Source organism: Pagrus major, chromosome 23, assembly GCF_040436345.1.
Source record: "Pagrus major chromosome 23, Pma_NU_1.0".
NCBI classification, from domain to species: domain Eukaryota; kingdom Metazoa; phylum Chordata; class Actinopteri; order Spariformes; family Sparidae; genus Pagrus; species Pagrus major.
The window spans coordinates 23,382,686-23,408,882 of record NC_133237.1 but is presented as its reverse complement, the minus strand read 5'-3'; the positions used below and the strand labels follow the sequence as shown (position 1 = coordinate 23,408,882).

At 41.5% G+C, this 26,197-nt stretch overlaps 2 protein-coding genes across 2 annotated transcripts in view; one reads left to right on the top strand and one right to left on the bottom strand.

The window, feature by feature from the left end:
* Window positions 1-1,235: 1,235 nt before the first annotated feature.
* Window positions 1,236-8,505, bottom strand: rdh8a (retinol dehydrogenase 8a). Its single transcript, XM_073493860.1, has 6 exons — window positions 8,124-8,505; window positions 5,687-5,848; window positions 3,491-3,670; window positions 2,635-2,728; window positions 2,353-2,536; window positions 1,236-2,211 (listed from the first exon to the last, which is right to left on the bottom strand). The coding sequence occupies exons 1-6, from the start codon at window positions 8,227-8,229 to the stop codon at window positions 1,984-1,986; spliced, it is 954 nt and encodes a 317-aa protein (XP_073349961.1). The 5' UTR covers window positions 8,230-8,505; the 3' UTR covers window positions 1,236-1,983.
* Window positions 8,506-13,473: 4,968 nt separating this feature from the next.
* The window catches only part of col5a3a (collagen, type V, alpha 3a), a 56,635-nt gene continuing 43,911 nt past the window's right edge, over window positions 13,474-26,197 (top strand). The window contains exon 1 of the mRNA XM_073493667.1: window positions 13,474-13,526. Within this exon, the coding sequence (XP_073349768.1) occupies window positions 13,514-13,526 (13 nt within the window). The 5' untranslated portion in view covers window positions 13,474-13,513. The remainder of the gene's footprint in view (window positions 13,527-26,197) is intronic.

Here is a 26,197-nt window from a genome sequence, read left to right as displayed (position 1 = left end):
CAACCTTGGATCCCCTTCCCCCTTCCCCTCCGCCCCCCCGCGCACACACCCATTTGATTGTGATTGACAGTGTCTTTGTTCCATTGTGCGTAGCTGTCGCCTCTGATGAAGACACATACACAGAGCTGAAGCGCTGCGCTCATTGTATACTGCACAGAAACTACAGGTCTGCAACCAGTTGCACTGTCCTCTGATGATGAGCTCCATGCAGTCCAACCGGGTGAGTGTAACCAGCCTGGACACTGCAGGGCATGTCAGGGTGGCACGGGACAGGGTGTGTGCAGACAGGCTAGGCTATCCAGGCCAGACCGCAGGCCTCTCCCAGTGTGGACCAGGGGGTCCCGGCCTGATGGGCTAAGGGGGCCAGCTGGAGAGGGAGGCTCAGTGCTGCGCAATGTGTCTGAGGAGGCCGTCATTAGGGTTCACCCCTCCTCAGGGATGGGAACCAGGTCACATTCTCTCACACGGCACAAAGCAGGGTGTGTGTGTGTGAGGGGTGGGGGTTCAAGGGAGGGGTTTTGATGGGGAGCAGGCCATGACCTCTTTATATCCATCAACAGATCACTAACTTGGCCCATAGACATGCTCATACAACACATTCTCTCTCTCTCTCTCTCTCTCTCTCTCTCTCTCTCTCTCTCTCTCTCTCTCTCACACACACACACATACATGCAAACACATGCTAATGTCTGCGTACGTGCACATACACGCACACTCACAAATATGCATATGCAAAAGCATGTATGTGCTCTGCAAGAGGCATTATGTGTAAATTTACCTGAATAAGGTCCCAATAGCGTAAAAGTCTAAGATACTGTTACTGTTACAATTATGCTTACCAGTAAAGAATATGTATGTCTTTCCAAATTAACATTTAAAAAATGACCAGTATAAACTGATGTTGACTATTGTGTTACTGAAAAATACTGTATAGAATCCAACGAATGAAACAAATCTGCTTGTAATAGCATGATGGCCAGTGTCTTCAACAATTTTAAATCACAATCCAAAGATTTGATCTATTCAGTTATATTGCACTTGTCTACGTCAGGACACTGAGGAAAAATTCCTTTACACTACAGCTTTGCTTGCTGCTGTGAAATCCACAGGTTGGCTGCCAGGGAAAAAACTGTGAAATACTGCCCCCTATTGGTACCCAAGTAGTCTTGCAGACAGTGAGAAAGACCTTGCAGTATTAGGGGTCTTTTTGTGTCAGTAATTATAACAAGTGGACATTTTAGGATCAATCAGAATTCTGTTTATTACTAAATCAAAATGCTAGATTAAACATATCTGACCCAACCCCTCACAAACCTTTATAAATCGAAACATCAGTTCATCAAAAGATTAAAAATATGATTTAACAGCAGTTATGACCATGAGAACACTATGTTAAGGCAAACATTAAGGGCACAACAAAATAAAAGCAGATATATTCTCTCTGTTTCCGTCAGACATGTTACAACTCTGGTGAGCCTGAGTGTAGAGTTATCTAGGCTACAAATTATAGCATTATTATTTCTCTATAATCTTATTGTTTTTCTCTGTAATTGAGTTCATTTTTGTGCTTTTTTTTTATCTGTCCATGGGGTTTGTATCTTATGTCCTGTCTGTGTTTTCTCTTTGAAATTATATACACATCCGAGCACTTCAGTTCCTCACATAAAGCAATGACCAAGGCATGGCATTCACTTTATAATATGTATATAGGATAATCCAATGTGTGTGATGCTTGTATTTCTGTGTATGCTTCTCTGTGTATATGTGTGAGTACATGAGGTCATCCTGCAGACATCTCTGTGACAAACTTGTGCAACTGTGCATGTTGTCTGGCAAAGCTTATCATGGTAGTGTCTTTGAACGAAAAGGCGGCTCCTCTCTTTTCTCAGGGTTACTGGCTCTACTCTACCTGCTTTGCCCCAAACCTCAGGAAAAGGCAGTAGGGAATGGGTGGGGTCAACAGGGCAGGATCAGACACCCTCTTCAGTTAGGTGAGATGGTGCGTCTACGCAGGCAGCTGCACGTCAGGCACTTGAGGATGCTCATGGTGATGTGCATGAGAGGGCCGAAATTGAAGAGGAGGTTGTAGAAAGTGTTTACAGACAGGCCACCAGTCTCATCTGCGTACTTTAAGGCCACTATGGGTGTGTAGAGGTTGTTGGTGAGATTCCTGAAGCGAGGGCTGCTTGACTCAATAACCTTCTTAATGCACTGAAGAGATGAGAAACAAAACACAGTTTTCACTGATTTGATTGCTTTGTAGGCTTGTTAAATATATCAGTTAGTGATCAGAGGAAAGCAACATTGATCCTTGAATCCTGAGATAGATTTGGAATGAAGCTATTCCCTTACTTTGGCTATGTCCTCTGGCATCTGGCCCATGGCGTCGAATATATCTATGGATGATGGCAGGTAAACGTCTTTAAAATATCGAACTGTGTCGGCATCTGCTCCCGGATACTCCATCTTGGCCACATCCTCCATCATCTTCGTCTCAAACTCAGTGTGCACGGGGCCAGGCTCAATCATGGACAAGCTGTGGGCAGTCAGATGCAGAAAGGCCCGTGAGGTAGCATGTACAGTACAAAGTGAAGACAGATGTGAAGGAAGAACAGAGGAAAGAGAGTAATCTACCGGATATTGAACTTCATCAGCTGCACGGCCATGCTCTCACAGAAACCTTCCATGGCAAACTTAGAGGCAGTGTAAACATCATTGAACACCACTCCTAAACCAACAATACAGAGAGAAAAAAGGATATCAGTGCATTGTATTATCAAATAGTTAATTAACAGCAGACATGAGTCAAGCATCATTTACACATAAAGCTACTTGAATCAATTAAGTAGATAAATAGGACAATACAAGTGCCAGACAGAATATGTGAGTCGGTTTATCTAACTTGCATGTGATTGACAGCTTATCAGATACTCTTTAACTTGTTCTGGAAAACCCCGCCCGTCTGGCACTTCAAACAGGTTATATCAAACACTAAAGACTCATAGCAACTAGTTGTTAATTGACTGAAGTGAGGTCAGCAGACCTTTACTGGCATAGACCGACAGCTAATGAAAAAAAATCTTTAAACAGAGAAACTTTCATCTGTCAAGCATTCTCATATAAGCATTCAACATTTAAGATATTTAAAACACTGAAAATAATGGTATTAAAAACACTATTAAAAAAATACCGATCTTATCTAATAGATCCTAAAGCAAAGAACAAACTGTGTTTCCAGCTCAATATGAACCTTGGATGATCAGCATATGTTATCTTGTAACTTAAAGAAATGTAGATTTAAATTCTCCTGCTGTTCTGCTGAGCCTTAGACAAAGTCGGATGTCAGAATTATATCAAAAATCTTGATTTTTCAGGCATTTATGACAGACTGAAACTGTGACAGTTTAGTTTTTTAATATCTGAGTGCAGTGCTCCTGGTTACATGTACAAACCCAAACCAAGTATCTTTTCCTGTGTTTATGGATCATACCCTGAAGACCCATGACACTGCTCATGACCACGATGTGTCCTGAACGCCTCTTCTTCATGTCTGGCATCACTTCTTTGATCATGCGAACAACACCGAAGAAGTTGGTCTCAAACACTTTTTTCATCTCCTCGATGCTGATGCTCTCCACAGGTCCCAACAGGCCCACACCTGCGTTATTGACTGACAGGAAACACACAAACACACAGGTGACACACTGCTTGTACCTCCAAGACCACACATGTTAAGACCTTTGAATGATCCTGTTGACTTAATATAAAGTGATACATCTGGATTGTTCACACTGTTCTCTTGGCCTTTCCACGAGAATAGATCCCTCATTGACAGACTACAGATGGTTTTACTCAATATTGCCACCAGATGTCAGCGTGTGACAGCAGCAGAGAGGTGTGATGTAACACCAGTCCATGTTGCAGGGCCTCAGGGTCTTGAGTAATTAGGTGAAGGGGGATGTAATGTTGGATTTAGAGTGAAATGGAGGCAGGTTTATAAATAGAATCTTTATCCAGACTTAAGGTTGAAAACAATTACCTATTCAAGAGTTATTAATCCAGCAGAATACAATGTACTGCCACCAGACTGACCATGAAATGACTTAATGTTTTTATATAGAGCGACTGATCACAACTAAGAGCTTAATGAAATGTTGGTGACCTGCTGAGATTTGTTGGATTCAAAATACACCTTCTGCTTTGTTTTAGCTGTAAGGACAAGCTAATTACAGAAAGTGTTGTGGGCAGATAGAGCTGCAGACTTTCAGCTAGATTTCACACACTCGTGAAATCAGTATGGTGGTCATTTCTGTTTTGGTGCAGAATCTATCTGCCCACTGGAATTTCAAGACTCTCCCAATCTCCTCCCCCCCCGCCTACTCTTTATGTCAACTGCAAAACCAGGGGAGCACACTCTTACAAGAGAGTCACAGCTATGAATGTTCAGAAACTTCATCCTTAAGTCTTATTATTATCACAGTAATAACACTGTTATTGGTGACAGGTCTATTCGATTTTTACTGTTACTGTCTCATGAGAGTATGAGTCTTTGTGTTAAATAGGGGCTATGGTTAGTGCTCTATGTATTTTGTTATCATTGCTACACACACAGATAAGAAAATGAGTAAGGCCATACAGTATATTACTTTATCACTTTAGGTTACAGACTAACAAGATTAATCAGCTGTTCTAAGATATTTAATAAAAGAAACAAACGCATTAAAGGGTGACTTTGGTTTATTTCAACTTGGACCCTTTTTCCTCACGTTTTTGTGTCCGAGTGACTAATGTGGACGACAGTGTTTGAAACTGGTCTGCTGCTGACTGAGAACACTTCAGCCACAAGGAAGAGCAGATGAGACCTTTTTGTTAAAGAACAAAACCACTTTGTTTAACCACAAACAGCTGCTGTGTCACTCTCGCCAAATCCACCAGACTATAATTTCTTTATTGTGAAAAACTCGACAGAAACACAATAAAACTCAAGAAAAACTTCTTTAATAGTTTCCTGTTCATCACCAACTCTGGTTTGATCAAAATAAACCCTTAATCCACTGATTAGACGTAAAAATGTTCTGGCTTTTAACCCCATTCTCCCTCGCTGCTTCTCTGATGTCTGCCTTTCCTCTCGCAACGTTTTCATATCTAACGCAGTGACTGAAAGGTTTTGTTTGGACCAAACGCAGTGGAAAGGCAAACCAGGATGGCTTTGGTGAGTTTTATTTTGTTTTTCTGTTAAATTTGAAAGATACAATATCTATTTCTGCAAATGGAGTCTGGTGGCTTTGGAGTGCTAGCGGCTGTTTCTGGTTAAAAAATCTTTAACAAAAAGGTTCATCTCTGTAGGGATCCTTTCCATCCTGTTATCAGATAACCAGAATAACAATCTGAGCCTGTCAGTGACAAAAACAAGCACTTTAAGTGGTCGTACTTTGATGTGTGCAATTGCCTGGAGGGATTACATTGCAGCCCATTTGCAGCGCTCTCGCTCAATACTAAAAAAGTTGTCCCCATTAGTCACTTAGATACAAAAACATGGGGAAATAGGGTCCAGGTTGAAAAAAAAAGTGAAGTCACCCTTTAATAGATATATGTTGATCTACAGATCAAAGAAGCCACGTCATTGACAGCTGGGGAAGGGCTCAAATGCAGATGCAGGGCCTAGTTTCTGGTGTGTGTCACTCACTCAGGATATCAATATGGCGGTCCTTAACATTGTTGATGCACTGCTTGACGGACTCGTCACTGCACACGTCTAGTGGAAGCAACATCAGGGTCTTGCCATATGTATCTCCTGCTGCCTCTACGAGCTTGTCCTTTTTCTTCAGATCCCGCATGGTGGCGATGACTGATAGGGAGAGACAGAGAGGAGGAACAGGTTATTTCACTTGTAGACTGCAAAAAACAAAACAAAAAAAAAACATTGCAAAAAAAAAAATTAGTGGAAATGACTGTGTGAAGCCCTCTAGTTATCAGTGTTAAAGTGACTTTTGTTTGATTTTTTTATTCATCATTGAACTGGCAATCATTGGTGAACTCATGAATAATTGTTTTCTGTAGGAAAAGAGAAAAACTCCAGATCCATTGTCACACTGTTGAAGAAAACACACAGAACCCTCTTATCTGTGAGGCCACCACCAAATGACTTCCTTAACACACACACACACACACACACACACACACACACACACACACACACACACACACACAGTGTTATGACAGAGTCAAATGTGCGGGTCAGAGTTCCCAGCAGTGACCACGCCTGTCAGTTTACAGAACACAGAATTGATTTCCTGTGAACTTTACACACTGAGCAACATTAACCTACATACAGCACAGGAATCTATCATGACCAGTGACAGCAGCTATCAGCACAGTGTTCACTTGGCTTTCATGCCGTCTTCCATGTTGTGTGTTGTGCTAACACTGTGCTGACTGACGTTATCTAGCAGGGAAAAGACAGACAGGGCTGTTGCACAATGGCAATCAGGAGAAGTAAACAACCTCTTATGCAGACGTTCATCTGAATCTTCCTGTTGTCCTTGACAGATGAAGACACACCTCACCTGATTCTTGTCTAAACAGAGACGGGGCTGGATCAAAAGATTTAAAGAGCGATTGCCACACTGTGGAGGTTTTCCAATCCTGTGCAATGTTACTGATCTAACATTTCATGATGTATAATACTAAAACTAGGGCCTGTGTCATGTAACTGGTAGCAGTCAAATACACACTACGCATTCATGACGTCTCATGAAGTCTAATTAATCCTAATCTTATGATTTGAGATCTGTGTGTCCATGAAGCAACAAAGAGATTTAGGGAACAACAGATCCATTGTTCCTGTGGCTCCTGCAGGAATTATTCTTGGGCTGCTTAAACATTCTTGAATGAACCACATTGCATTGCACACACAGAAGTCTTTTTGGGGTTTTTCTCTGAGTTTGGTGCATGTTACTGCAGCTAATGAATACTTTATGCGCAATGCAATATTTAATCTCTGTTGGATTTCCTAAAGACCCTGGAAAAAGAGCAGATCAGCGTCATTGCTCAGAGGTGGCCTCATTTTCACATTGTGAAAAGAATCAGCTCAAACTGTTGTTGAGGGAGCAGTTAATCACTTCTGTTTTGCTCATCTATTTCACTGTAATAAATCCTGTCAGGTCCTGATGGCCCCAAAGATAAATAAAACTCTAACTAACCCTTGCTCAGTGGTTCCTGAATTGGCAAAAGCACAGCAGTAATGAATTAAATTGGCTAAAATGAGTTATATTAGAGAATGCATACGATGACTGATTGACTGAAGTCACTGACAGCCAAATATGTAACCCTGCATTAAGTCACATCTAACAACAAAGGGGGGTCTGAAGGCAAACTCTTACCAACAGGGGTGGGGGTGGGAGTGAGGTCTAACATTAGTCTGTCTGAGGCTTCATGACATGGTTTCGGATCTCTAATTCCTAGAATGACATTAATGATGGCTGGGAAGCAGCAGAGGAGACGCACAGAGCAACAATGTCAAAGTGGGACACCCTAACTCCTCTGTGCACCAATGAAGTCCTCAAACAAGGCCCTTGCTTTGGAGTGAACCCTCGCTTGTACAGGTCTCAAACTTTGTCCCCCTTTCAGCACTCGCTCCACTGAGGGGACTATAGGCACATTAGACACGGCACTAAACCGGAGCAGGCGGTCTACAATTCACTTCGATAAAAGGGGTCTTTGTGCTGAAGAAGTCACTTGAAAGAGAACTGACAAGACTCCTTTTATGATTCCGCCTGGCAAGCGGCATCCTCGCAGAGTTCTGCCCTGGAAACTGCGCTTTCAGATGATAATAGTTGAACCAAAGGGGCGACTGAATCCCAGTCCTTACAAAAGGATATGGATCCGATATCACTAGGGTTAGCTTTTTTCAAGTGACACCACACCGAGTCTCTTATTTGCGTTAAGACGGAGACTTGCGCATGAAACTCAACCGAACTTTGTGCGTAAAGGAGACGTGGTGCAATAGCGGAGCTCTGCAGGGGGAAGTAAACACGGAATAGGCTTTGCAGCGAAGCACACTGTTACAGGCTTGTTACTAACAGCTCCGATCAAAGAAACAATGTAGAAGAAAGCGCATTTACCATGGTAACGCTTCTTTTCATCTTTGGCCAGCGTGACGGCGATTCGTAACCCGATGCCGGAGGAGCAGCCGGTGATCAGCACAACTTTCTGCCCGCTGTTCGCCATGATTTGTCCGGGTAGGCGCTGTGTTTTTCAGCGGTCCTCTGCTCCGGATGGTCGCTGCCGAGGGAGCTGAGTTACCGATCACCGGACTTTAAAGAACTAAAGCGGATCATGCAGCCGCCGCAGCCATGTGAGCGTCTAATTCAGTCACATGTTCAATCAAATCAGGGACCAAAAAACACTTGGTATCGCAAACAGCCCTCACTGACAAGATTTTCTTCTTGATAGGTGCCGCCTGCCCTGAAAATACACTTAATTCCTCTAAATGTGTGTGTCCGTGCATGCGCGCACGTGCGTGTGGAAGAGGGGGCAGTGCTTATTTGATTTCTGAGCTGTGTGACCCCAACAACAAGTACCACACACACACACACACGCACGCACACACACGCACACACACACACACACACGCACACACGAGCTTTTGTCCTAAACTGATAGGATCTCTGGTTCACTATTAGTTAGTATTTGTTAGTAGGACTTAGTTTTACTATGACATATTTTATGTCAGCATTTCCAAAAACTATTATGCAACATTTTAGATTCATTTAAATCTAATACATGTAAGTAAATCAGTTGATTCAATTAACAATTTGTGCTGCACAAATAGCTAACCCAAATCGTCTCTCCTTGTTTTTTAAATTTTTAAATTTTATTATTTTTTATATATAAAACTAGTCCTCCCACGCTCACCTTCATTTTTGAATGTTGTGTTTATGGTAATTTAATGCGCTGCATTGTACCGCCATCTGGTGGTAAGACAAGGTGCAGCACTCTTAAGAAGCACTTGGGCTTTTATTAAATTGTGCTATTTGCATGACTGTAATCCAAATATGAACTAAATATAAGTATGTAAGAAGTCTGGTCTGAGTTTGTTAATGCCATCACAAAGTGTTGATGTTACAGTGACTAATGGGCTCTCTTCTTGACTGATGTTGTAAGAGGTTAAAGTGCGTCTGATAAGATCTCAAAACAAACTTGCTTCTCTTTCCTTGATTAAAGTCCAGAGTGCAAGAGTCAGAGTCTGTCGTGTTTGGACCTGTTGCTGAATGTGATGCAACCACAAGTAAACTGTGAAAGGTTTGGCAGGAGACTGTGAATATGTTTTTTTATTGACTCTAATACTGATTCTAATAAGCCCAAAGCAGGGGTGAGTGGATGATCAATGTGGAGTGATTATTTATTAGTCACTCATTAATCAGATCACTCGATATTAACAAATAACTCACACTCATTATGAGCGAGTGATTTGTTGAAAATAATCTGCGATTAAAGTTTTGGGGAGTAGTGAACTACATGTCATTAAATTCGTTATTTATCCACATTTTTCAGTGGCTTGCTAGCGAAATACCCTTTTGTCATTTTTTGTTTGTTAACTACTAAAACTACAAACACTTTTAGGCCTCAAAATGAGAGAAATCTATAGTTATTTTATTCTGATTTTACCATTGCTTCTTGCACTGTGAATAGTGGGGTGATTTATACTTTTGGCACCATTTGAAATCAATTGATTGTAATTTTTTGCAGGCATGAGACTTTTTTGTGCTTTATTGTGTTACAAGTTGGTATCAAATGTATATTGTCAAAAAATAATAGTTTTATTTTTTTCCAAATATGGACCCAGCCTTTAGATAATTAAACCAGATTTCCTTCTCGGGTAGCTACACTGGTGATTTTTGTCCTTCTCTTTTACTCTTAATTCAATTTCAATTCAATTTGTTGAGCTTTATTGGCATTAAAAGACAGTGTTTATAACACCAAAGCAAACAAATATATATAATGAAAAATAATTACCATGTAGGTTATATATAGATAATAATGTTACAACATTGCAACACGAATAGATAGGGCATTGTAATTCAAATATGACACCTGACCATAAGCAGAAAAAAATGACAAAGGTCATTTGAGCACAAAAAAGACAAAAGACAATCTGGTAGTGTTTCACTGGTTGCCCCTCAGGTAGTGGCAGGAGGATAGATATTTAGCTACTCAGATATTACTTTCTGGTTGCAAAGTGTTGTAGAACAATAAAGAAGAATAATCCTCTTATTTTGGCATATTCATCACAATGTAGTAATAATGCATCCCTTTCTCCACCACGAACACAGAATATCTTCCCTGGGCATCCAGCTCTGTGTATGACGACCAGTCTCTCAGCCAGGCCGTGTCCTCTGAGTCCGTCCCTCGTCAGCGTCTTTCTCAGTGTCTCATCAGTCCTGGTGGTCAGATATTCTGACATCGTGTACTGTTGTTCACTCACTTACTACTCACTCAATGTTTCTGCATATACTTAAAACCAAATGCCATGCTGACATTATATGATGCAAATTTCAAACACAACTGCTGGTTTCCACATTAAGGATGTTTTCTGATTCGATTTTAAAAGAAATAGAAGCCTATACATTCTTAATGCTTTGAAATATTTAATGTATTTAACTTGTTCATTGATTAATGGCATAATTAGCACCATAACATGTGTTTTTAGAGATTTCTTGAAATATTAATGCCCCTCAAGGGACTGGTGTTGGAAATTAGCTTTGGGTATGTACACATGTACAGTACATCAGACACCACTTCTGCAACTATCAGTGTTTTTCTGCGTTTGTCCCTTACAAATAAAATAAAGGGTGTATCCTCTATTGACATTTTTCTCCCCAGCTCATGAGACCTGATTACGTATTCCAGTGATGAAACTAAAACTTGCATCGTCAACATTTCTGCCCTTTTAACATATTGCAAGCACCGTGATGTTTATGGGTGCCCCTGTTTAACCCCTTTAATCCCATTACCATTTTAACACATGAAGACCTCAAACACAGTGTGAAGCATTCATTTCACTATGAGGATAGAATAAGCGAGTAGGTGAAAGCTGAGGACATCCACTAACACAGAGCAGCAGAGGAAACAGTGGGAGAGGACAGAGACGGGCTTTTGAATTTTATAGCCCGTTTGTCTCCTGTGGGGGTAAACTGAGGTTACAGGCCTCCATCTTCAAGAGGAGCCAATCATTTCTGTCATAACTTTGAAAGGAGAGATTCTCCCACAGGGAACACATATTTTAACAATGAGCGGAGTCCTTGCCTGAACCAACAAGGGTCAGCCAGAAACCAGCAGACGGGTGGTGTGAAGACAGGTTAAGCTTTAATCTGAAAAAAATCAACCTCAAGCATGTTATGTGACTCATCGTATGACAATATCATGTTTTAATATTATGTTTTCATAGACTCCTGACCATCAGCTGTCTATTGTACTGAGGACAGAGAGCAGCAGACTGTCAGCGTACACAGAGTTCAGGCCCAATTTCCTTGTTCTGTCTCACAACGCTAATGTCGGCTTATTTACAGCATCCCTGAGCTAAAACCCATTTCTTTCACTGAAAAGCAGAAGATTACAACAAGATGATAAAAGTGAAATTTGCATTGTCAGAGAGAGCGGTCTTAAATCCGAGCTGACAGTGTGCAAAACAACATGCACTGCAGTGACATTTTAGTATATATATTTACATATTTCTCAGATTTTAGGCATTAGGCTGACAATCTTGGAAAATTGAGTGTAAAGGTAGAATACATCAGCAACAAGAAAGAGTCAAGAAGAAGATTCTTTATTGTCACATACTCATTCTCTGCATTTAAACCATTCCTGATGGACACCCGGGGACCAACTCCAGGTCAGTTCCTCAGTGAGGGGGATTGGCAGGACAATTAACTTAATATACATGGTTTTTGATGGCGGGAGAAATGGAAGCAGCTGGAGGAAACCCACACAGGGACGGGGAGAACATGCAAAGTCCATAAAGACAGGCCCTGCTGTGCCTCAGCTGGGTATCGAGTGCAGGTCTTTCTTGCTGTGAGGCGACGGTGCTAACCACTGAGCCACCGTGCTTCCCCACCACTACACTGTCATATCAGAGAAGAGTGATTTGAGCCTGTACACTCTTGACATGAGTGCAAAATCCTGTATGGCTTTTATCTTTTTGCATTTTTATGGCAGATCACCAGGTGGTGGTCTGAACAAATGTCAAGGTCAGGGACAGATAGAGAATGAAAAATGACCATGATCCTTTGACCCAGAACAGCCCACCAACACTGACACATTTTACTACCAAATCATTAATTTGGAGTAAATTCTAATTTAGATTATACTGAAAGTATAATCTCAGTTATAAAACCCATAGAAACCAACCTTTAAGCTACAATTGCTCTTTAAGTAAGGAGTCAGGAGTAAGGAGTCCATGCTACATTGCATTTCTGTTTAGTTTTCATCAACCGCTGGCCAACAGGAAAGCTGTTCGTACTCCAGATGGTCAGTTCACCTGTGGATATGGCTCTAAATAGGCCAGAGCAAGCTCATGGAGTAAGGTCAGGGCCGTTCCTGGCATGCTTTCCCTTGTGCCTCCGGAGAAAGTGGACAGGTGTGGATGGAGATGAGTAGGGGTGCCGGACAGCCACTGATGTCTATCACCCTCCAAGCTATTGCTGTGGAATTTCAGAAGATTGAGGCACTAAGACACAGACAGAGTGAAGAAAGAAACATAGAGGAGGGGATGGCACAAGCCTCTACACGCTTTTCCTGCCACGTGCTTTCTCTGCTTTAATGTCTTGTTGTAAACCCTCCTCCCTACTTCACCTCAGACGTTTCTCTCTCCACTTTCTCTGCTGCACCTCTTTTCTAACCCTGCTTGTAATCAATTTTTTAAACATCCTTCCTCAGACCTTTCACCTGTTCTCTCCAACTCCTCTGAGCATACTCCATCTGTGCCCTGCGCTCAAATCATCTGTAACCTCTTCATCGAAGTCCAAGTCTTAGAAAATGAAACCCCTGTCCACTCTAAACCTTCTTTTATAGGTTAATAGTCAATTTCCTGTGTAGTGATTTTTGAGGACACATGAGCAGATGCTCCTGGAACGTTCACTGCTTCTTCAGCTGGTTTCTTAAATGTCTGTTTTCACTCATCATAATTAAAGATGGCTTGAGTGATTATAAAAATGCTCCTCTGAATGTACAATGCACATCAAACTGTGTTTACAAAAGAATGATGTATGCGCTGCATTTCAAACATTTTTTGTAACATTTTTTATTCTTTGAAATACACCATTTTTATGCATGGTCATTCTTTATTATACAGTGAGTGCATCAGACTGATTATCCCTTGTTTCCCTCCTCCTCCTTTCCCTCCCTCCTGTTGGTGGTATCTTCATGCAGTATTATTGGACAAGAGGCAGACTCTGGCTGATGCTACTGGAACGATAGGGGACTCTGGCTGTGTGAAAGGGCCCAGAGGACTGGAATGTTTGCCACAGGTCAGGAGTGGCGCTTTCTGCTCTTTTGTGTGCAGTCTGCAGAGGAGGTGTGGAATGCAAACTTCATGAGAATAAAAGGGACGAAGGGAAAGAGTAGCTGGGGGTCGGTGGGCGGGAGGGAGACTTAAAAACAGAGAAAGAATGGGTGCAAAGACTCAGAAAGGAGTGAGCTGGGAAAGTGTTTTAGGGGTTCTGAGGCGGACAGAGAACACCGATAATTGAGAGAAAGTGCTAAAAGAGTAGCTGCACTAAAAGAGGAGAGCTAAAAGTGTTGCTGCAGCTGCAGACCACACACAATGAACAGTCCACAGAGAGCGCTTTGAGAGCAATAACACTGATGATCATAATGTGGCATTTCTGAGCACCAGTGAATGACTTTCTTAGAAACATTCATAGAGCTACAGCTCATCACTGTATGTTATTCAGGCATTCTCAATCACATGCCAGTTGAGAAGCATTTTGAAACTGTGAATTTTAGATTGGACTTTAAAACATTCATACAGTATTAGCTAATTCAGATGTGTAGGCAACTATTTTTGTGGCACAAAATGTCTTCATGGAAACAAACATAAAGATCATTGCCACTTAATGGTGATTTAGAGGTTTTCCGAGAAAGCAAAGAGAAACATCATCATGGTGCCAGTTACATCCTGATCTTAGGCAAACAAAGTAAACAGATGGATTCCCGGGGTGGGGGGGGGGGGGCATCCACTTAGTCCCTGTGGAACCATGTTACAGACCTCTTCTGATGAAATCATTTGTTTATTCTCAAAGTTCCCAATATCTGCTTTTAGAGTAAAACAAATATTATTGTTATGAAAAATTACTTTCATATTTGCAGGAAAATTGGTGTTACGGGGACCTAAAACCAAAGTTCAAATGTCTTCCACACAGCAGGGAAGTTCAAAGAAATGCTGGTGTGAATCATGTTTGGCGTCAGTGTTTGGATTTACCTTAGGTGCCCCTGCAAATGCCAGTTTTCAACCTAATGCCCGTCAATCATGGTGTTTAGTGCTGTAAACTAACAGTGTGGAGGAGGGCACACAGCGCGGTAAGCTCGAGTGTGGTTGCCGGTTCAGTTTATTTAGTCTATTTGTTTGAACAGTTCATTTAACAGACATGGTCCTTAGATGTTAATTAGCTTAGTCTCCCGTCATCTCTAAATATTATAATTATCACCAGACTGGCAGTTCCCTTCAGTGGCTCAGGGCAAAAGGAAGGGAACATTTCCACACACTTTCTGGTGGTCACATCGTTGGTTTGGCAACATAATAACAGCAGGGTTTAGCAACCGACTGTGTGGAGCAATATGTATGATGACACAGCTCTGGATCCGATCCTGGCTCAGTTTTGGTTCTGATGGTGATCTAGCTTCTTTCAACAAGTTTCAGGTATACAGCTAATTTTCAAATTCTAAATACCATTAGTGGTTAAGGTAAGTGCAGTGGTGATGAAATACCAGGCAGTCAATCATATCCTGTCTGATTTGCTTGCTCTGCCTATTGTACCACAGGCAGTTAACCCCAGAATACATGTTGCAGATGGATTGGTATTGAAGGTTTGTATTGGTGAAAGCTCTTATGTAAGAATAGACGCTGCCTGATATGTGGAGATAGTATCATCAGCAGTCAGTGGCTGGTACAGTCATGTTTGTCTCAAGGTGCTGTCACAGATCAGGGGTTTTACCAGACTCTAACAGATTAACCTGCATCCCCTCCTTCAAGCAAAATGTGCTTTTCTTCACTGCCTGAGTTTTATACTTGTAGCTACTTTAAGGATGTCAGGATGAGTTTTCCCAATTTTCCTTTTCTTTTCATTGACAAAACCCACATTTAACACCATCCTGCATAAAATGTGACATGTATTGCAGACAGATGTTGGCTCTTTCTTAACATCTCCATGTACAGAAAGAAAAAACAGTTGTCGCAGGCTCATAAATCTGCTATGAATGGTAAAATGAAGTGACAATGTGACACACACACACTCACACACACACAAGCCACAAACTTAGAAACAAGATCATCATTCACGCTAGTCTTTAAATCCTCGTTGTATCACAATGACGGAACCTAATGACAATGTTTATCACATAATATACAACTAAATGACATCACAGGCCCATTTGGAAGCAGTGATGTAAGATCTGAATTTGATTTGTAAGGTGGTTATTTTATGACTGTGTTGGAAAAAAACCTATTTTTTCCTTTAAACATACATAAATCATTTTTTGGCCAGCTGAAAGAGTCAGTCCTTTCTTTCTTCTGGAACTTCACATGCATATTTTTCCTGACAGGCCTGTTTTCCTGTTCTGGCATGTTCTGCAACACAAGGTGCAGACCGGAGGCAGACTCAATTGAAAGCCCATTTTAGGGTCTCCCTAATCCAAAACACTCACCAGATCCTCCTGAGGATTTATAAGGTTTCACTTTGTCTCACAAGGCTTAAATATTGTGATGACAGATCGCTTCACCTCACTTCATCTTCCAGCCTCTCAGTGATTAAATGATGAGAAAAGTCCGCCATAATTTATCAGCACAGAATGACCTGCAGAGGGAGAGAGAGATACTTCACAGTTACACCATATCACATGTCTGGGATAAACGTCCAACTCCACTACAGTGAGCACAGTTTGTCTTTCTGAGGAAATACAAAATAAATAAATAAAAATCACAAGAGGCTGAACCTAAAAAAGGGGACGTGTACGTTTTTTTTTCCTTCTACAAAGTCTGTGGTAGATTCATCTCCTGCCAAACTTCATCAGTGTCTTTTATTCAACCGCTAATCCATAAATACATGTCAAAACACATATGGAGTGTAATAGTTTCTTGGCGTTTCCACATGATTTATAAGTGTTCACAGTGTGCAGAAAACAAAGTGGCTCTGTTGGTTTCTGCGGATTGATTATCAGGATGAAATGACAGCCAGCACGAACTGACTTCATTCTCCATGTTAAGCACTTTTTAGCAACATTAATGTGTTCACATCCTCCTGAAAAAATATAATCTATTTACCTGAAATCAATCATTATCAGTCTGATTCATGAAACTACTCTGGGTTAATGAGAGTTGACAAACTACTGGCATGAGATGAATGGATTGACTTTGATTTTAATTGGAATTTTCCTGCGCATGACGGTCATGTCATGTGTAATAATTTAAATGTATGTGTTGGGTCTCAGCCTCAATCAGTCATGTGTGAAATCTAAATGTGAGGTTAATGTCAGTTTTATTTCTTCATAAAGAACTCATGAGAAAGAGCTCACTCATTGTTTCACTGTTTGTTGTATGTTTTAAAGAATAATTATCTGTAAGTGGAACAGGTCCCGTAGTTGGACAAAGGTACATAGCACATGCTGTGGAAATATTTCTCACCCAGAGCTCAGACTACCCACTGGACTCTTAGTAACTATCTGCTAAAAGCTGCTAGGAATGTGGCCCTGACTCAGGCTGGCTAAGCTGGTACTGAGAAGGGAGACGGTGGGAGGTCAGGGCGTCAGTTGTTTACCAACCAGATCAACTTCAATCTGTCCATTTATCTGAGTGTTTCTGCTGAACCACCTTCTGTCTCTCACTCATGTGGCTTTCAACGTTCTTTCTGATCCCCCTGCCATGTGTACTCCCACAAGGTACAGTCTCTGAGGCTCAGGAAACGTACCATTTGTCTCTCATATGCCTCATTTAAAGAATCAGAGGAAGGATTATTTTAATTTCTCTCAACCTCATTTTGGTTGATTATTATTTGCCATGAGGAAACACTTTTGGAGTCACATCATAAGTATGTGGGTCAGTGATGTTGAATGTCTAATAATTTGTGGCTCACAGTTGGGTTTGGCTTAAACTAATATGGAACAGCATCTTCGAATAAAACAGAGACTTGTGACTTTTGAGTGGGTGTGTTTCTCCATCTTTCTGTGGTTTGAGACTCTTCTTCATTGAGAGATTCTGGTTTGGTTCATTTTCTCTGAATGCTCTGAGGGATTTCAGCTCCCTATTACTTTACATAGGCCTGTTGTAGCTGGGACTCTAGAAACGTTATCTTTGGTAATTTTCCAATTAGACAAGGTCTTCACAAGTCTTATCTCAGAGCATGTCTCAACTGAATTCCACAGTCTTCATAGAATTAATTAGGCTTCAGGCAGGGTTATATTCAGCTTCCAACAGGTAATCGACACTGTAGAAGCTAAAGTCTTGGCAGATGATGGGACAGATCCACGTCCCCGGCAGTATTAAGAGGTGGTGACTTGTCACAACCAATTATTTCTGCTCCTTCCTGTCAACAGTATCCCTCAAAGATGAATTTAATGTTGCTCTATTCAAACTCCTTTCATATATTAATCCTGTAAAAACATGTTCAATGCAAAATGGGGATGATGAATGAGGATGTTTCTGTTGATGGAATCAGGTACTTGTATGTGGCTCTTGTCTACGTAGGAGGCGGGGTGACCACTCAACTTAAAGTGCGGGGCTGTGCAATAATGCACATTTCTGTTTTAAATCATGTTTTCAGTTCAGGTGTGTCTGCCTCTAAACTAGCAGTCCACACGTCCTCTAACCTGAGGCGATTCAGCGGTGGTCAAGCTCCAGTCTGAACAAGCATGACATAACTGCTGCAGCAACGCTGAGCTGAGATTAGGCTGATGGTGGAGATAACCTGTCAAGCTCTGCAAAAGCCTTACTCATTGAACTGTCCAGAGTTGCTGTAATGTTCAGATGTTACCTGGCGATGTGTGTAAGTTCAAAGCTCGGATTCACCCTCAAGCTCCAAATGATTTAGCCAGACCTCTGCTCTTCACTGCCAGGTTGAAAGGTGGGAATTTGTGCAGGCCAAATAAGAATTAAATACTGAGAAAGTTTTTGACCTCATTCTGTGAGAGATCTTATTCAAATTCTATTTAATCCTTTATCTCACACTGAGTACTTGAGTAATACTTGAGTAAAAGTAGCGTAATAAGATATCATTTTAAAATATTACTTTGGTAAAAGTGAAAGTCACCCATCAGAATAGACTTATTTCAGACTTTCACTCACATTTGACATCTATTTTCTAAAAGTAACTAGTAACTAAAGTTATCAAATAAATGAAGTGGAGTAAAAAGTACAATATTTGCCTCCAAAATATAGTGAAGTGGAATTATAAAGTAGGAGAATATGGAAGTACTCAAATAAAGTACAAATACTTGAGTAATTTTACTTAATTACATTACATCAGTGGAGGATGATGTAGTATCTACACCGGCTACATCTGCAAAAAAAAAAAAAAAAAATCTGAAGCTGACAGGTGAGCAGGTAAGGGCGTCGTGCTCGACATCACTGATGTGGGTAATGAGCACCTCCGAGAAATGTAACAAATTATCGCGAGTAATAAACGTGATTTACGATGCAGTGTGCAGCGCAGCGCTCCTGCAGGACACCGTCCTGTGGGAGGGAGGAGGCGGAGGAGGTGGAGAGCAGAGGGAGGGAGTGAGGGTGAGAGGGAGAAATTGAATGAGAGGGACAGAGGCGAAACTGAGACGAGCCACCACAACAAAACTTCTCCAACTAACAAGCAAGTGGAACTACAGACTGGCTTCTCCCCTTTTCTCCCCGCATGGCTGCTGAGTTTCTCCAAGTTTAACTCGTGCAGTGTAAAGTCTGGTGTTGGAGGCAGAGGGGGGTCCCCGCTGTAGAGATGGAGCATTTAATAAGGACCAGGAGAACACCGCTGTTTCTTTTTATACTGCTTCACGTGACGGCGACACAAGCTGGTAAAGTATCTGTAGTCAGATATTAAGTGCTGTAGATGCCAGAAAAAGTGAAAATGTCGACAGAAGATCTAAGTTTATCTGAGTTTCATGACTTTTGATCAGGCAGCTTCATTCACCACTTGACCCCCAGCCAACACAAAGTCATTAGCGCAGAATCATAATCTTTACTTGAAGGTTTCCTCTTCGGATCGTGGTGTGTAAGCCTGATGTCTTTGAATCTGGGTGACTGTTTTGGTGATGCTGCCCCTCGGCCCACAGAGTCGCCCGAGGCTGGGATTAAAACTGTGAGCTGGCTCAAATGACTTTTAGGAGTTGTCGGAATGTTTCAGAGCCGTGCAGAGGATTTGCAATTATTTATGAGCCAGTTTTTGTGTGTGCATACATATTAATTATCCTCGCCGTTGCACAAGGAGTACAATTTGCTTGATTCAGCCTCTCCTGCCCCAGCTTGCATTTTAATTGCACATATTTCCAAGGTCTGAATTTGAATGTGTCCTTCCTGCGTCAGGTGTGCTGGAGGACTCGCAGCGACCTCAGGAGATGTATGATGTCATGTTCGAGTGTGCTTGTGACCAGCGTCGGTTTACTGTGAAAAGGTTTAACGTTGGCTTGAGAAAGAGGTGAATGGCTGAACACTGGGCGAACTGAGTAGATTAAAATTCCTGTCATGGATCTGTTTAATGTGCCCTCTGCTCACATAGGTCTTAAGTGAAGGCGCTTAGCACTAACACTCTTACTGCCTCAGTTATGATTATTCTGGCACACATCTATGTTTTACATGCTTTATTGCAGGCTACTGGCACAAATTGCAATTTCCACAGTTGTAAGTGAACCAGCAACACTCTATTGTTGGAGAGCAGTGACTGGGCTCATTTTTCAATTATGCACCTGCAAGAAGAGAAGAGAAGAGAAGAGAAGAGGGCCTGGTCTCTGTCAAACAGCTGTGTCTCTCTGTCTGTCCCTGTGTGCTGCACATTCAGGCTTGTTCAGCCATTTTAGGACCTTCCACGTTCCCAAGAGAGCCTGTAACATCCAGCTTGTGCATACATAGTGTATGTCATTTGGCCCCACTGCTATCTGTCACCCACACAGGCCTCCATGCCCCGCGGCCATGTCCTGACTATCTGCAACTGGCAGCAGACCATTTCCTTGCAGGTGCTACGGTTTAGAGACTCCCTGATGGAGTGACGTGCCTCAGCAGCGGGAGTTAACCCTGTGGTCACCAGAAGTGCTTATAGATGTCATATTTTCATGCACCCACTTAACGGCTGGCAGGATTTGTTGGAATTCAGTGGCTGAAATAAAGCGATGGCAGGAGGAAGTGGGCCAGCTGACACACTCGCAGTGGTGTCCACTGCTTTCTATTAAGGGCCTGTGAAGTGAGAGGCACAGATGACTTAAAAGTGCATGGGACATATGGTGGTGCTGATACGGAAGTCTTAGATTGTGCATGTGGTTGATAACGTGTTTGTGTCTCTGACTGTGTGTGTGTGTGTGTGTGTGTGTGTGTGTGTATTACAGTACAAGTCTGCTGGAATGTTTTCCCATATGCTTTCTGTGTGTGTTCGACAGAGATGAGAGAGCACTTTGTAGTCATGTTTGCTGACAGGAAGTGAGACATTCTTGCACACGTCCACAGATAGTTTCAGTTAGAATCCTCTGTTCTTTTGCCTCAACACATTTTTGTTCGGTTTTCTTTTCTTTTCTTCCGTTCTGTTCAAAGTCTGGGAATGGGGATTGTTTGTTTGGATTTTTATATGCCTTATCTCTTCATTTACATCATCCTTCTCCCCTTGCTTATGCCCTGCCTCATCCATGACTGGTTCTATGACAGAGGGGAAATCGTGCGTACAGCCCCCTCACTGCCTCTCGTTTGATCCAGCCTCCTTGCCAATCCTGCACCAGACTCCCAAAGGAGGACGGCGAGCCTTGTTCGCCTTTGATCTAGCAACAAATTAGAGGCAAATGAAAACAAATGAAATAGGCAGCTGAATTTAGCAGGATGGAGAATAGGAAAAGAGGAATGTTACGCCTGCTACAGCTCCAGTGTTCCCTTCTGTTATGTGAGTTTTTGTTTCTCTAATAGAAACATTAAACATCAGAGGTGTCAAAGATGCTGATGTCTGTCCCTAGTTGCTGATGCTGCAAGTGTCATATCAAACTGCTTCCCAGACTGTTTGATGAGGCAAACTGCATTGGAATTCCCCCAAGTCTTTAATATGTAGAAATGCTGCTTAAACACTTCATGGCGTTGGATGACAATCTATAGTATTCAACACACATCTGGCTTCCAGAGACTCAGTAACTCCCTTCCCCTCAGGCTTCTTTGGCTCTGTGTTTCTGATCATTGGATGATTCAAGGAGCTTTCTGTGGGACTAGTTGGAGATGCTTCCTCTGCAGAATCGCAATGAGCAGACATCAGAGGAGCTCACTTCTTTGCAGTGTCCCCTTACATGTCATACGCCTCTTCATCTCAGTTTATGAGCCTCAGAAAAGTTTGATCAGAGTCATCACATGCACATTTTAGCAGAGAGGTCACAGGAGGAAGATTTCCTACCAAAGCCATCATAGACTCTTGAAACAATATGCTACTCTCGGTGACACTGTGACCTGGCTCATATTTCAACTTCTCTGATCTGCCAAGCGTCCTTTAGCTGGACACTAATCTGCTAACGTAGAGGGGAATGATCTGGGTCTCAAAGTTCCACTGAGGCTCACAACTTGCTGAGAATTTCTGTCCCTCAGAAGTACAAAGGAACAGGAGCATGTATATATACTTGTATCACACGTGGTGTGTGCATGTGTGTGTAGTGTGCGGTGTAAAACTGCAGACATGCCAAACCAACAAAGAACAAGCGATGACGAAGAGCCACTGTTGTGTTGCCTCACGTTGCCTGTGTCAGCGCCAAAAAGCTGCCACTAATTATTATTGTAATTGTGAATTATACAGACGATTATTTCTCTTTTTATCATTAACGTTGTCTATAGATGTCAAAAAATTATGTAAAAAAAGGTCAATCAGTGTTTCCCAAAGCCCAAGATGACATCCTCAAATGTCTTTTTATGTCCTCAAGCCAAAGATGTTCAGCTTACTGTCATAAAAGGGGTAAAGGGTTAATTTTTTTTCATTGGAAAGCACCCAAACCAATCAATTCATTATTATAATTAGTTAGCAATTCATTTAATAGTTGACAACCAGTTCATAAATCACTAAAACGTTGATGAAATGACTCTCCATACCAGCAGGTGGCAGTAGTCTGTTTTCGTCATTAAAAGAAAAACAAAAATGGAAGATATGGGACTGCAATAATACGAAGTTGCTTACCATTTTCACACCACTCTCACTTTTCACCTGGACGGTTTTCGCAGATGGCCACGTCGTTGTGAACATATTCTGTTCATATCTTTTCGTGCAATGAATTGCTTAGGTGAACAACCAATCAGAGCACCAGCAGGCTACGCAGCCAATTCAAAATGCTCACTCGGCTGAAAAACCCAACTAGTGCCATCTAGTGCCAACGGTGTGGGACACACTGTAAAAATCCATAATCACTGCCTCAGTGTTTTGACGTCTGAGAGATAAAATGACGGCCTAGGGTTGTAACTTAAATGGGCTTGGTCATGTGTGCGCTTGCATATTTGTATCTAGGTAATACTCTGTGCCTGAGGTGAGGATTCTGTAGATGCATATGTGCATAAGAGATTGTTGTGTTACATATTTATGAAGACCTCAGAAGCAAAGAGATGAGTAAAGATCTTTCAACATCAGGATATGTTTAACTCTCCTCAGACCTCTTAACGGGAGTTCAGTGATCAGAAATTAGGTCAAGCGAGGTTAAGGGTCAGCATTAGCCATGCAGCGATTATAGTTATGGAATGGATTTACTGTAGTCAATGAATGTTCTCACAAGTGTAGTCGTACAAATGTGTGTTTCCATTTGTGTTTGTGTGGGTCGTCTGCCCAGTTCAGGGCCTTGAGGGGCAGGTGTTTTCTCTATGGGCCGAGCAGCTTTTTGGCCCGTTGACCCGTCACACTGTGAATAAACACGAGCAGAACAAACTGTGGAGACTGAAGAATGTGATGTTGAAGAATGTGAATTGGGAGGAAATGTGTAACCAGATTCCATTTGAATTTAGCAGCTACAACAACAGAAGTATGACTCACAGTACCTTAACAACAGCCACTGACCCATATTCAGCAGAGCACCACGAACAAGCTAAATTGTTTAAGGATTGTTTTCATATATATGACTTTTGGACAATCAAGTATAATGTTAAATTGAATTGTTTTTAATATTTGAACAATAATTTGTGTAGAATTCCTTCATGTAGCACAAAATGAGCAAGGAAAAGAAATGGCCTACATACTATATGTCACTCAAATGATTGAGAGAAGATTTCTCTGGAGGCAAAAACTGGAGCTTTGTAATCCCACTAATTATAAGGAGGATGTGCGAGGGTTTTAAGGCAAGGCTGGGTAATATATCAATATTATATCGTTCTCTTGATTTGAGACTCTATATCATCTTAGATTTTGGATATCTTCATATTATGAAATGGCATAAGTTTAGCCTTTCCTAATTTAAAGGCTGTATTAAATTATGTTATTTTCTGAACTCACAAGGCTCTACTTGTTTTAATACTTACCTCTTAGCCACTATATCCACATAACTGCTGATTTTTTATAATATAATATATAGCTAGCAACGCAATATAATTGTGATGTATTATTTTAAGGCCATTGCCCTGCCCTATTGTAAGGCTAGGTGAGACAAATTCAGTACCTGCGTTTGTGCAATTGACAGGCATTTTTGATCCAATAAATCATATGTTATACATCATATACTGAGGCACGTTAAGTGGACGGTTTGTCACTGTAGATAGGTAAGATTCAGTCAGTGGATTCCCCTCAGTGTGTGACTTTATATATTATGAGAATTCACAAGCACAAGAAATAATTGTTCATATTACACATGAAACTTTTGGGAAAAAAGGACAAATTGCAGGTAGTATTGCTTATCCTGTGCTCCATTCCTCTAATTTGACCATGTTTCACTAATGTAGAAGGCTTTGTCCGAACTGTATGTAAAAGTTAAAGCCCTCTTATGAGATGGTTTCTGCAGTAGATCCAGAACATTTCATGTTGCTACACAAATCAGGTCTAGTCCTCCCTCTCTTGTCATTCTTTTTCAGTGTTTGCGCAGTTCTGCATAAAAAAAACAAAAACTCTTTAGCAACAGAAATTCTTACATCACTTTCTGTGTTTGCATGTCTTTGATTGTCTTGTATCTCCTCATGTCTACGCAGGCTGGAGAGTATAATCATATAAATATTAATAATGTGGTTTTGGAAATTGTTCGGTATTAAAGGCCACATGCTTAAAATGGATCAAAGACTTAATTTTAGGTCGATCCCATCATCACTTCCATTGTCTCTTAATGATATTCATAACCGATAACCCCTCAGAATATGCTAGAAACCATTCCCAGCAGTCGCCTACACAACCGCTGACTTGACTTGCTCCTAAACTCTCAGTGATAACTGAAAGCAGACCAAACCACAAAGCACATTCAGGGCGATAAACATCTCTGCCTCTCAGTTTGCATACTTCCCAACAAATGCCTCGGTCTCCTTGTTACAGTACACATAATATGAATGTGATATTTCAAACTCACTCTTCCCTGTTTTCATAACATCTGTTTACAAGTAAAAGAACAAAGTATTTTACACATAAACTAATAAAGTTACAAGTTGTGTGGTGACACTAGTGTGGCTGTGTGTGCAGTCAGTGTGTCTTGTCTGGCTCTTCATATGTTTAAATTTTCATCTGTTCAGACTGTGCATTAGCTCTCCTCGCCTCACAGTGTCCTCGTCCACAAACAGCAGTGACCCAGACAAAAGGTCACACCCACTGCTAATTAGATTAAGGCTGTTCTTCATGGAGTCGAGGAGAAACTGTGTCTGGATTAATTCAACCATTTCCACTGAATCTGTCAACAATTTTTCATAGTTACTCACTATATGTTTTGCAATTTGTCACATTTAAAGTGTTGGAGAAATGTTCTCTCAACAGGGTGGAGAGTGGGATTTCAGTATAAAGATTTAAAGGAAGAAGAGATCCATTTAACAAATTTCAGATGGCTCAGCACAGAATCATGTACTGTCATCTGTCTATTATAATCTCCAAACAGTAATTTAAAGTTCAAATGTCAGTGCTTTTGCTCCACTCATCTCAGGGTGTGGTCTGAGACATGGGAAACACTCATTGCCCAGATTCATTTTGGCTTTATTTCTTGTTAAAATTCCCCAGTTCCCAGGCGCAATAGATTCTGACAGAGCAGTATTGTGTGTGTGCGAGTGGTATTTTCAGCCTGAGCGGGGAGTGTAGGTGGTGTGAGTCATAAAGAATGTCTTCAGAGACAATTGCTTTAGAAACACAGAGAACACATTATGTCCATGTATGACTGAAGTGGCGCTGAGTTTCACTGACTGCAGGGCATGGAGAGACTGTGTCATGTGTCACACAGACAGAGTAGATACACAGATGTTGTCTGTTCTGTGACATTTCAGGGGATAGAGAAACTCAGCTCTTTCTGTCAGGGATGGCACTGTTGCTGGGCAGTCATGGTCGTCTCAGAGAAAAAAGCACAAGAACAGAAAAAGAGGGCAAAGAAATGTCCCATATGCTTTAATGTGCATTATTATGTACCTGCACAGTAATTACAAGCTGCACAGTGTGTGTTAGCTATTACAGTGTCCCCGAAGTTGCTGGATGTCTGTTAAATTGCTGGAAGTTTCAGCTCCTTCTCATGTACTCTGACCTTTTGCTGTGATTGGAAAGCTCTCAGTGAGTCATCAGTCCTTAGGGATTTTACAACGCTATTTAAAAAATGTTTGAGCCATATCTTTAAGTGGTGCTGCACAGGC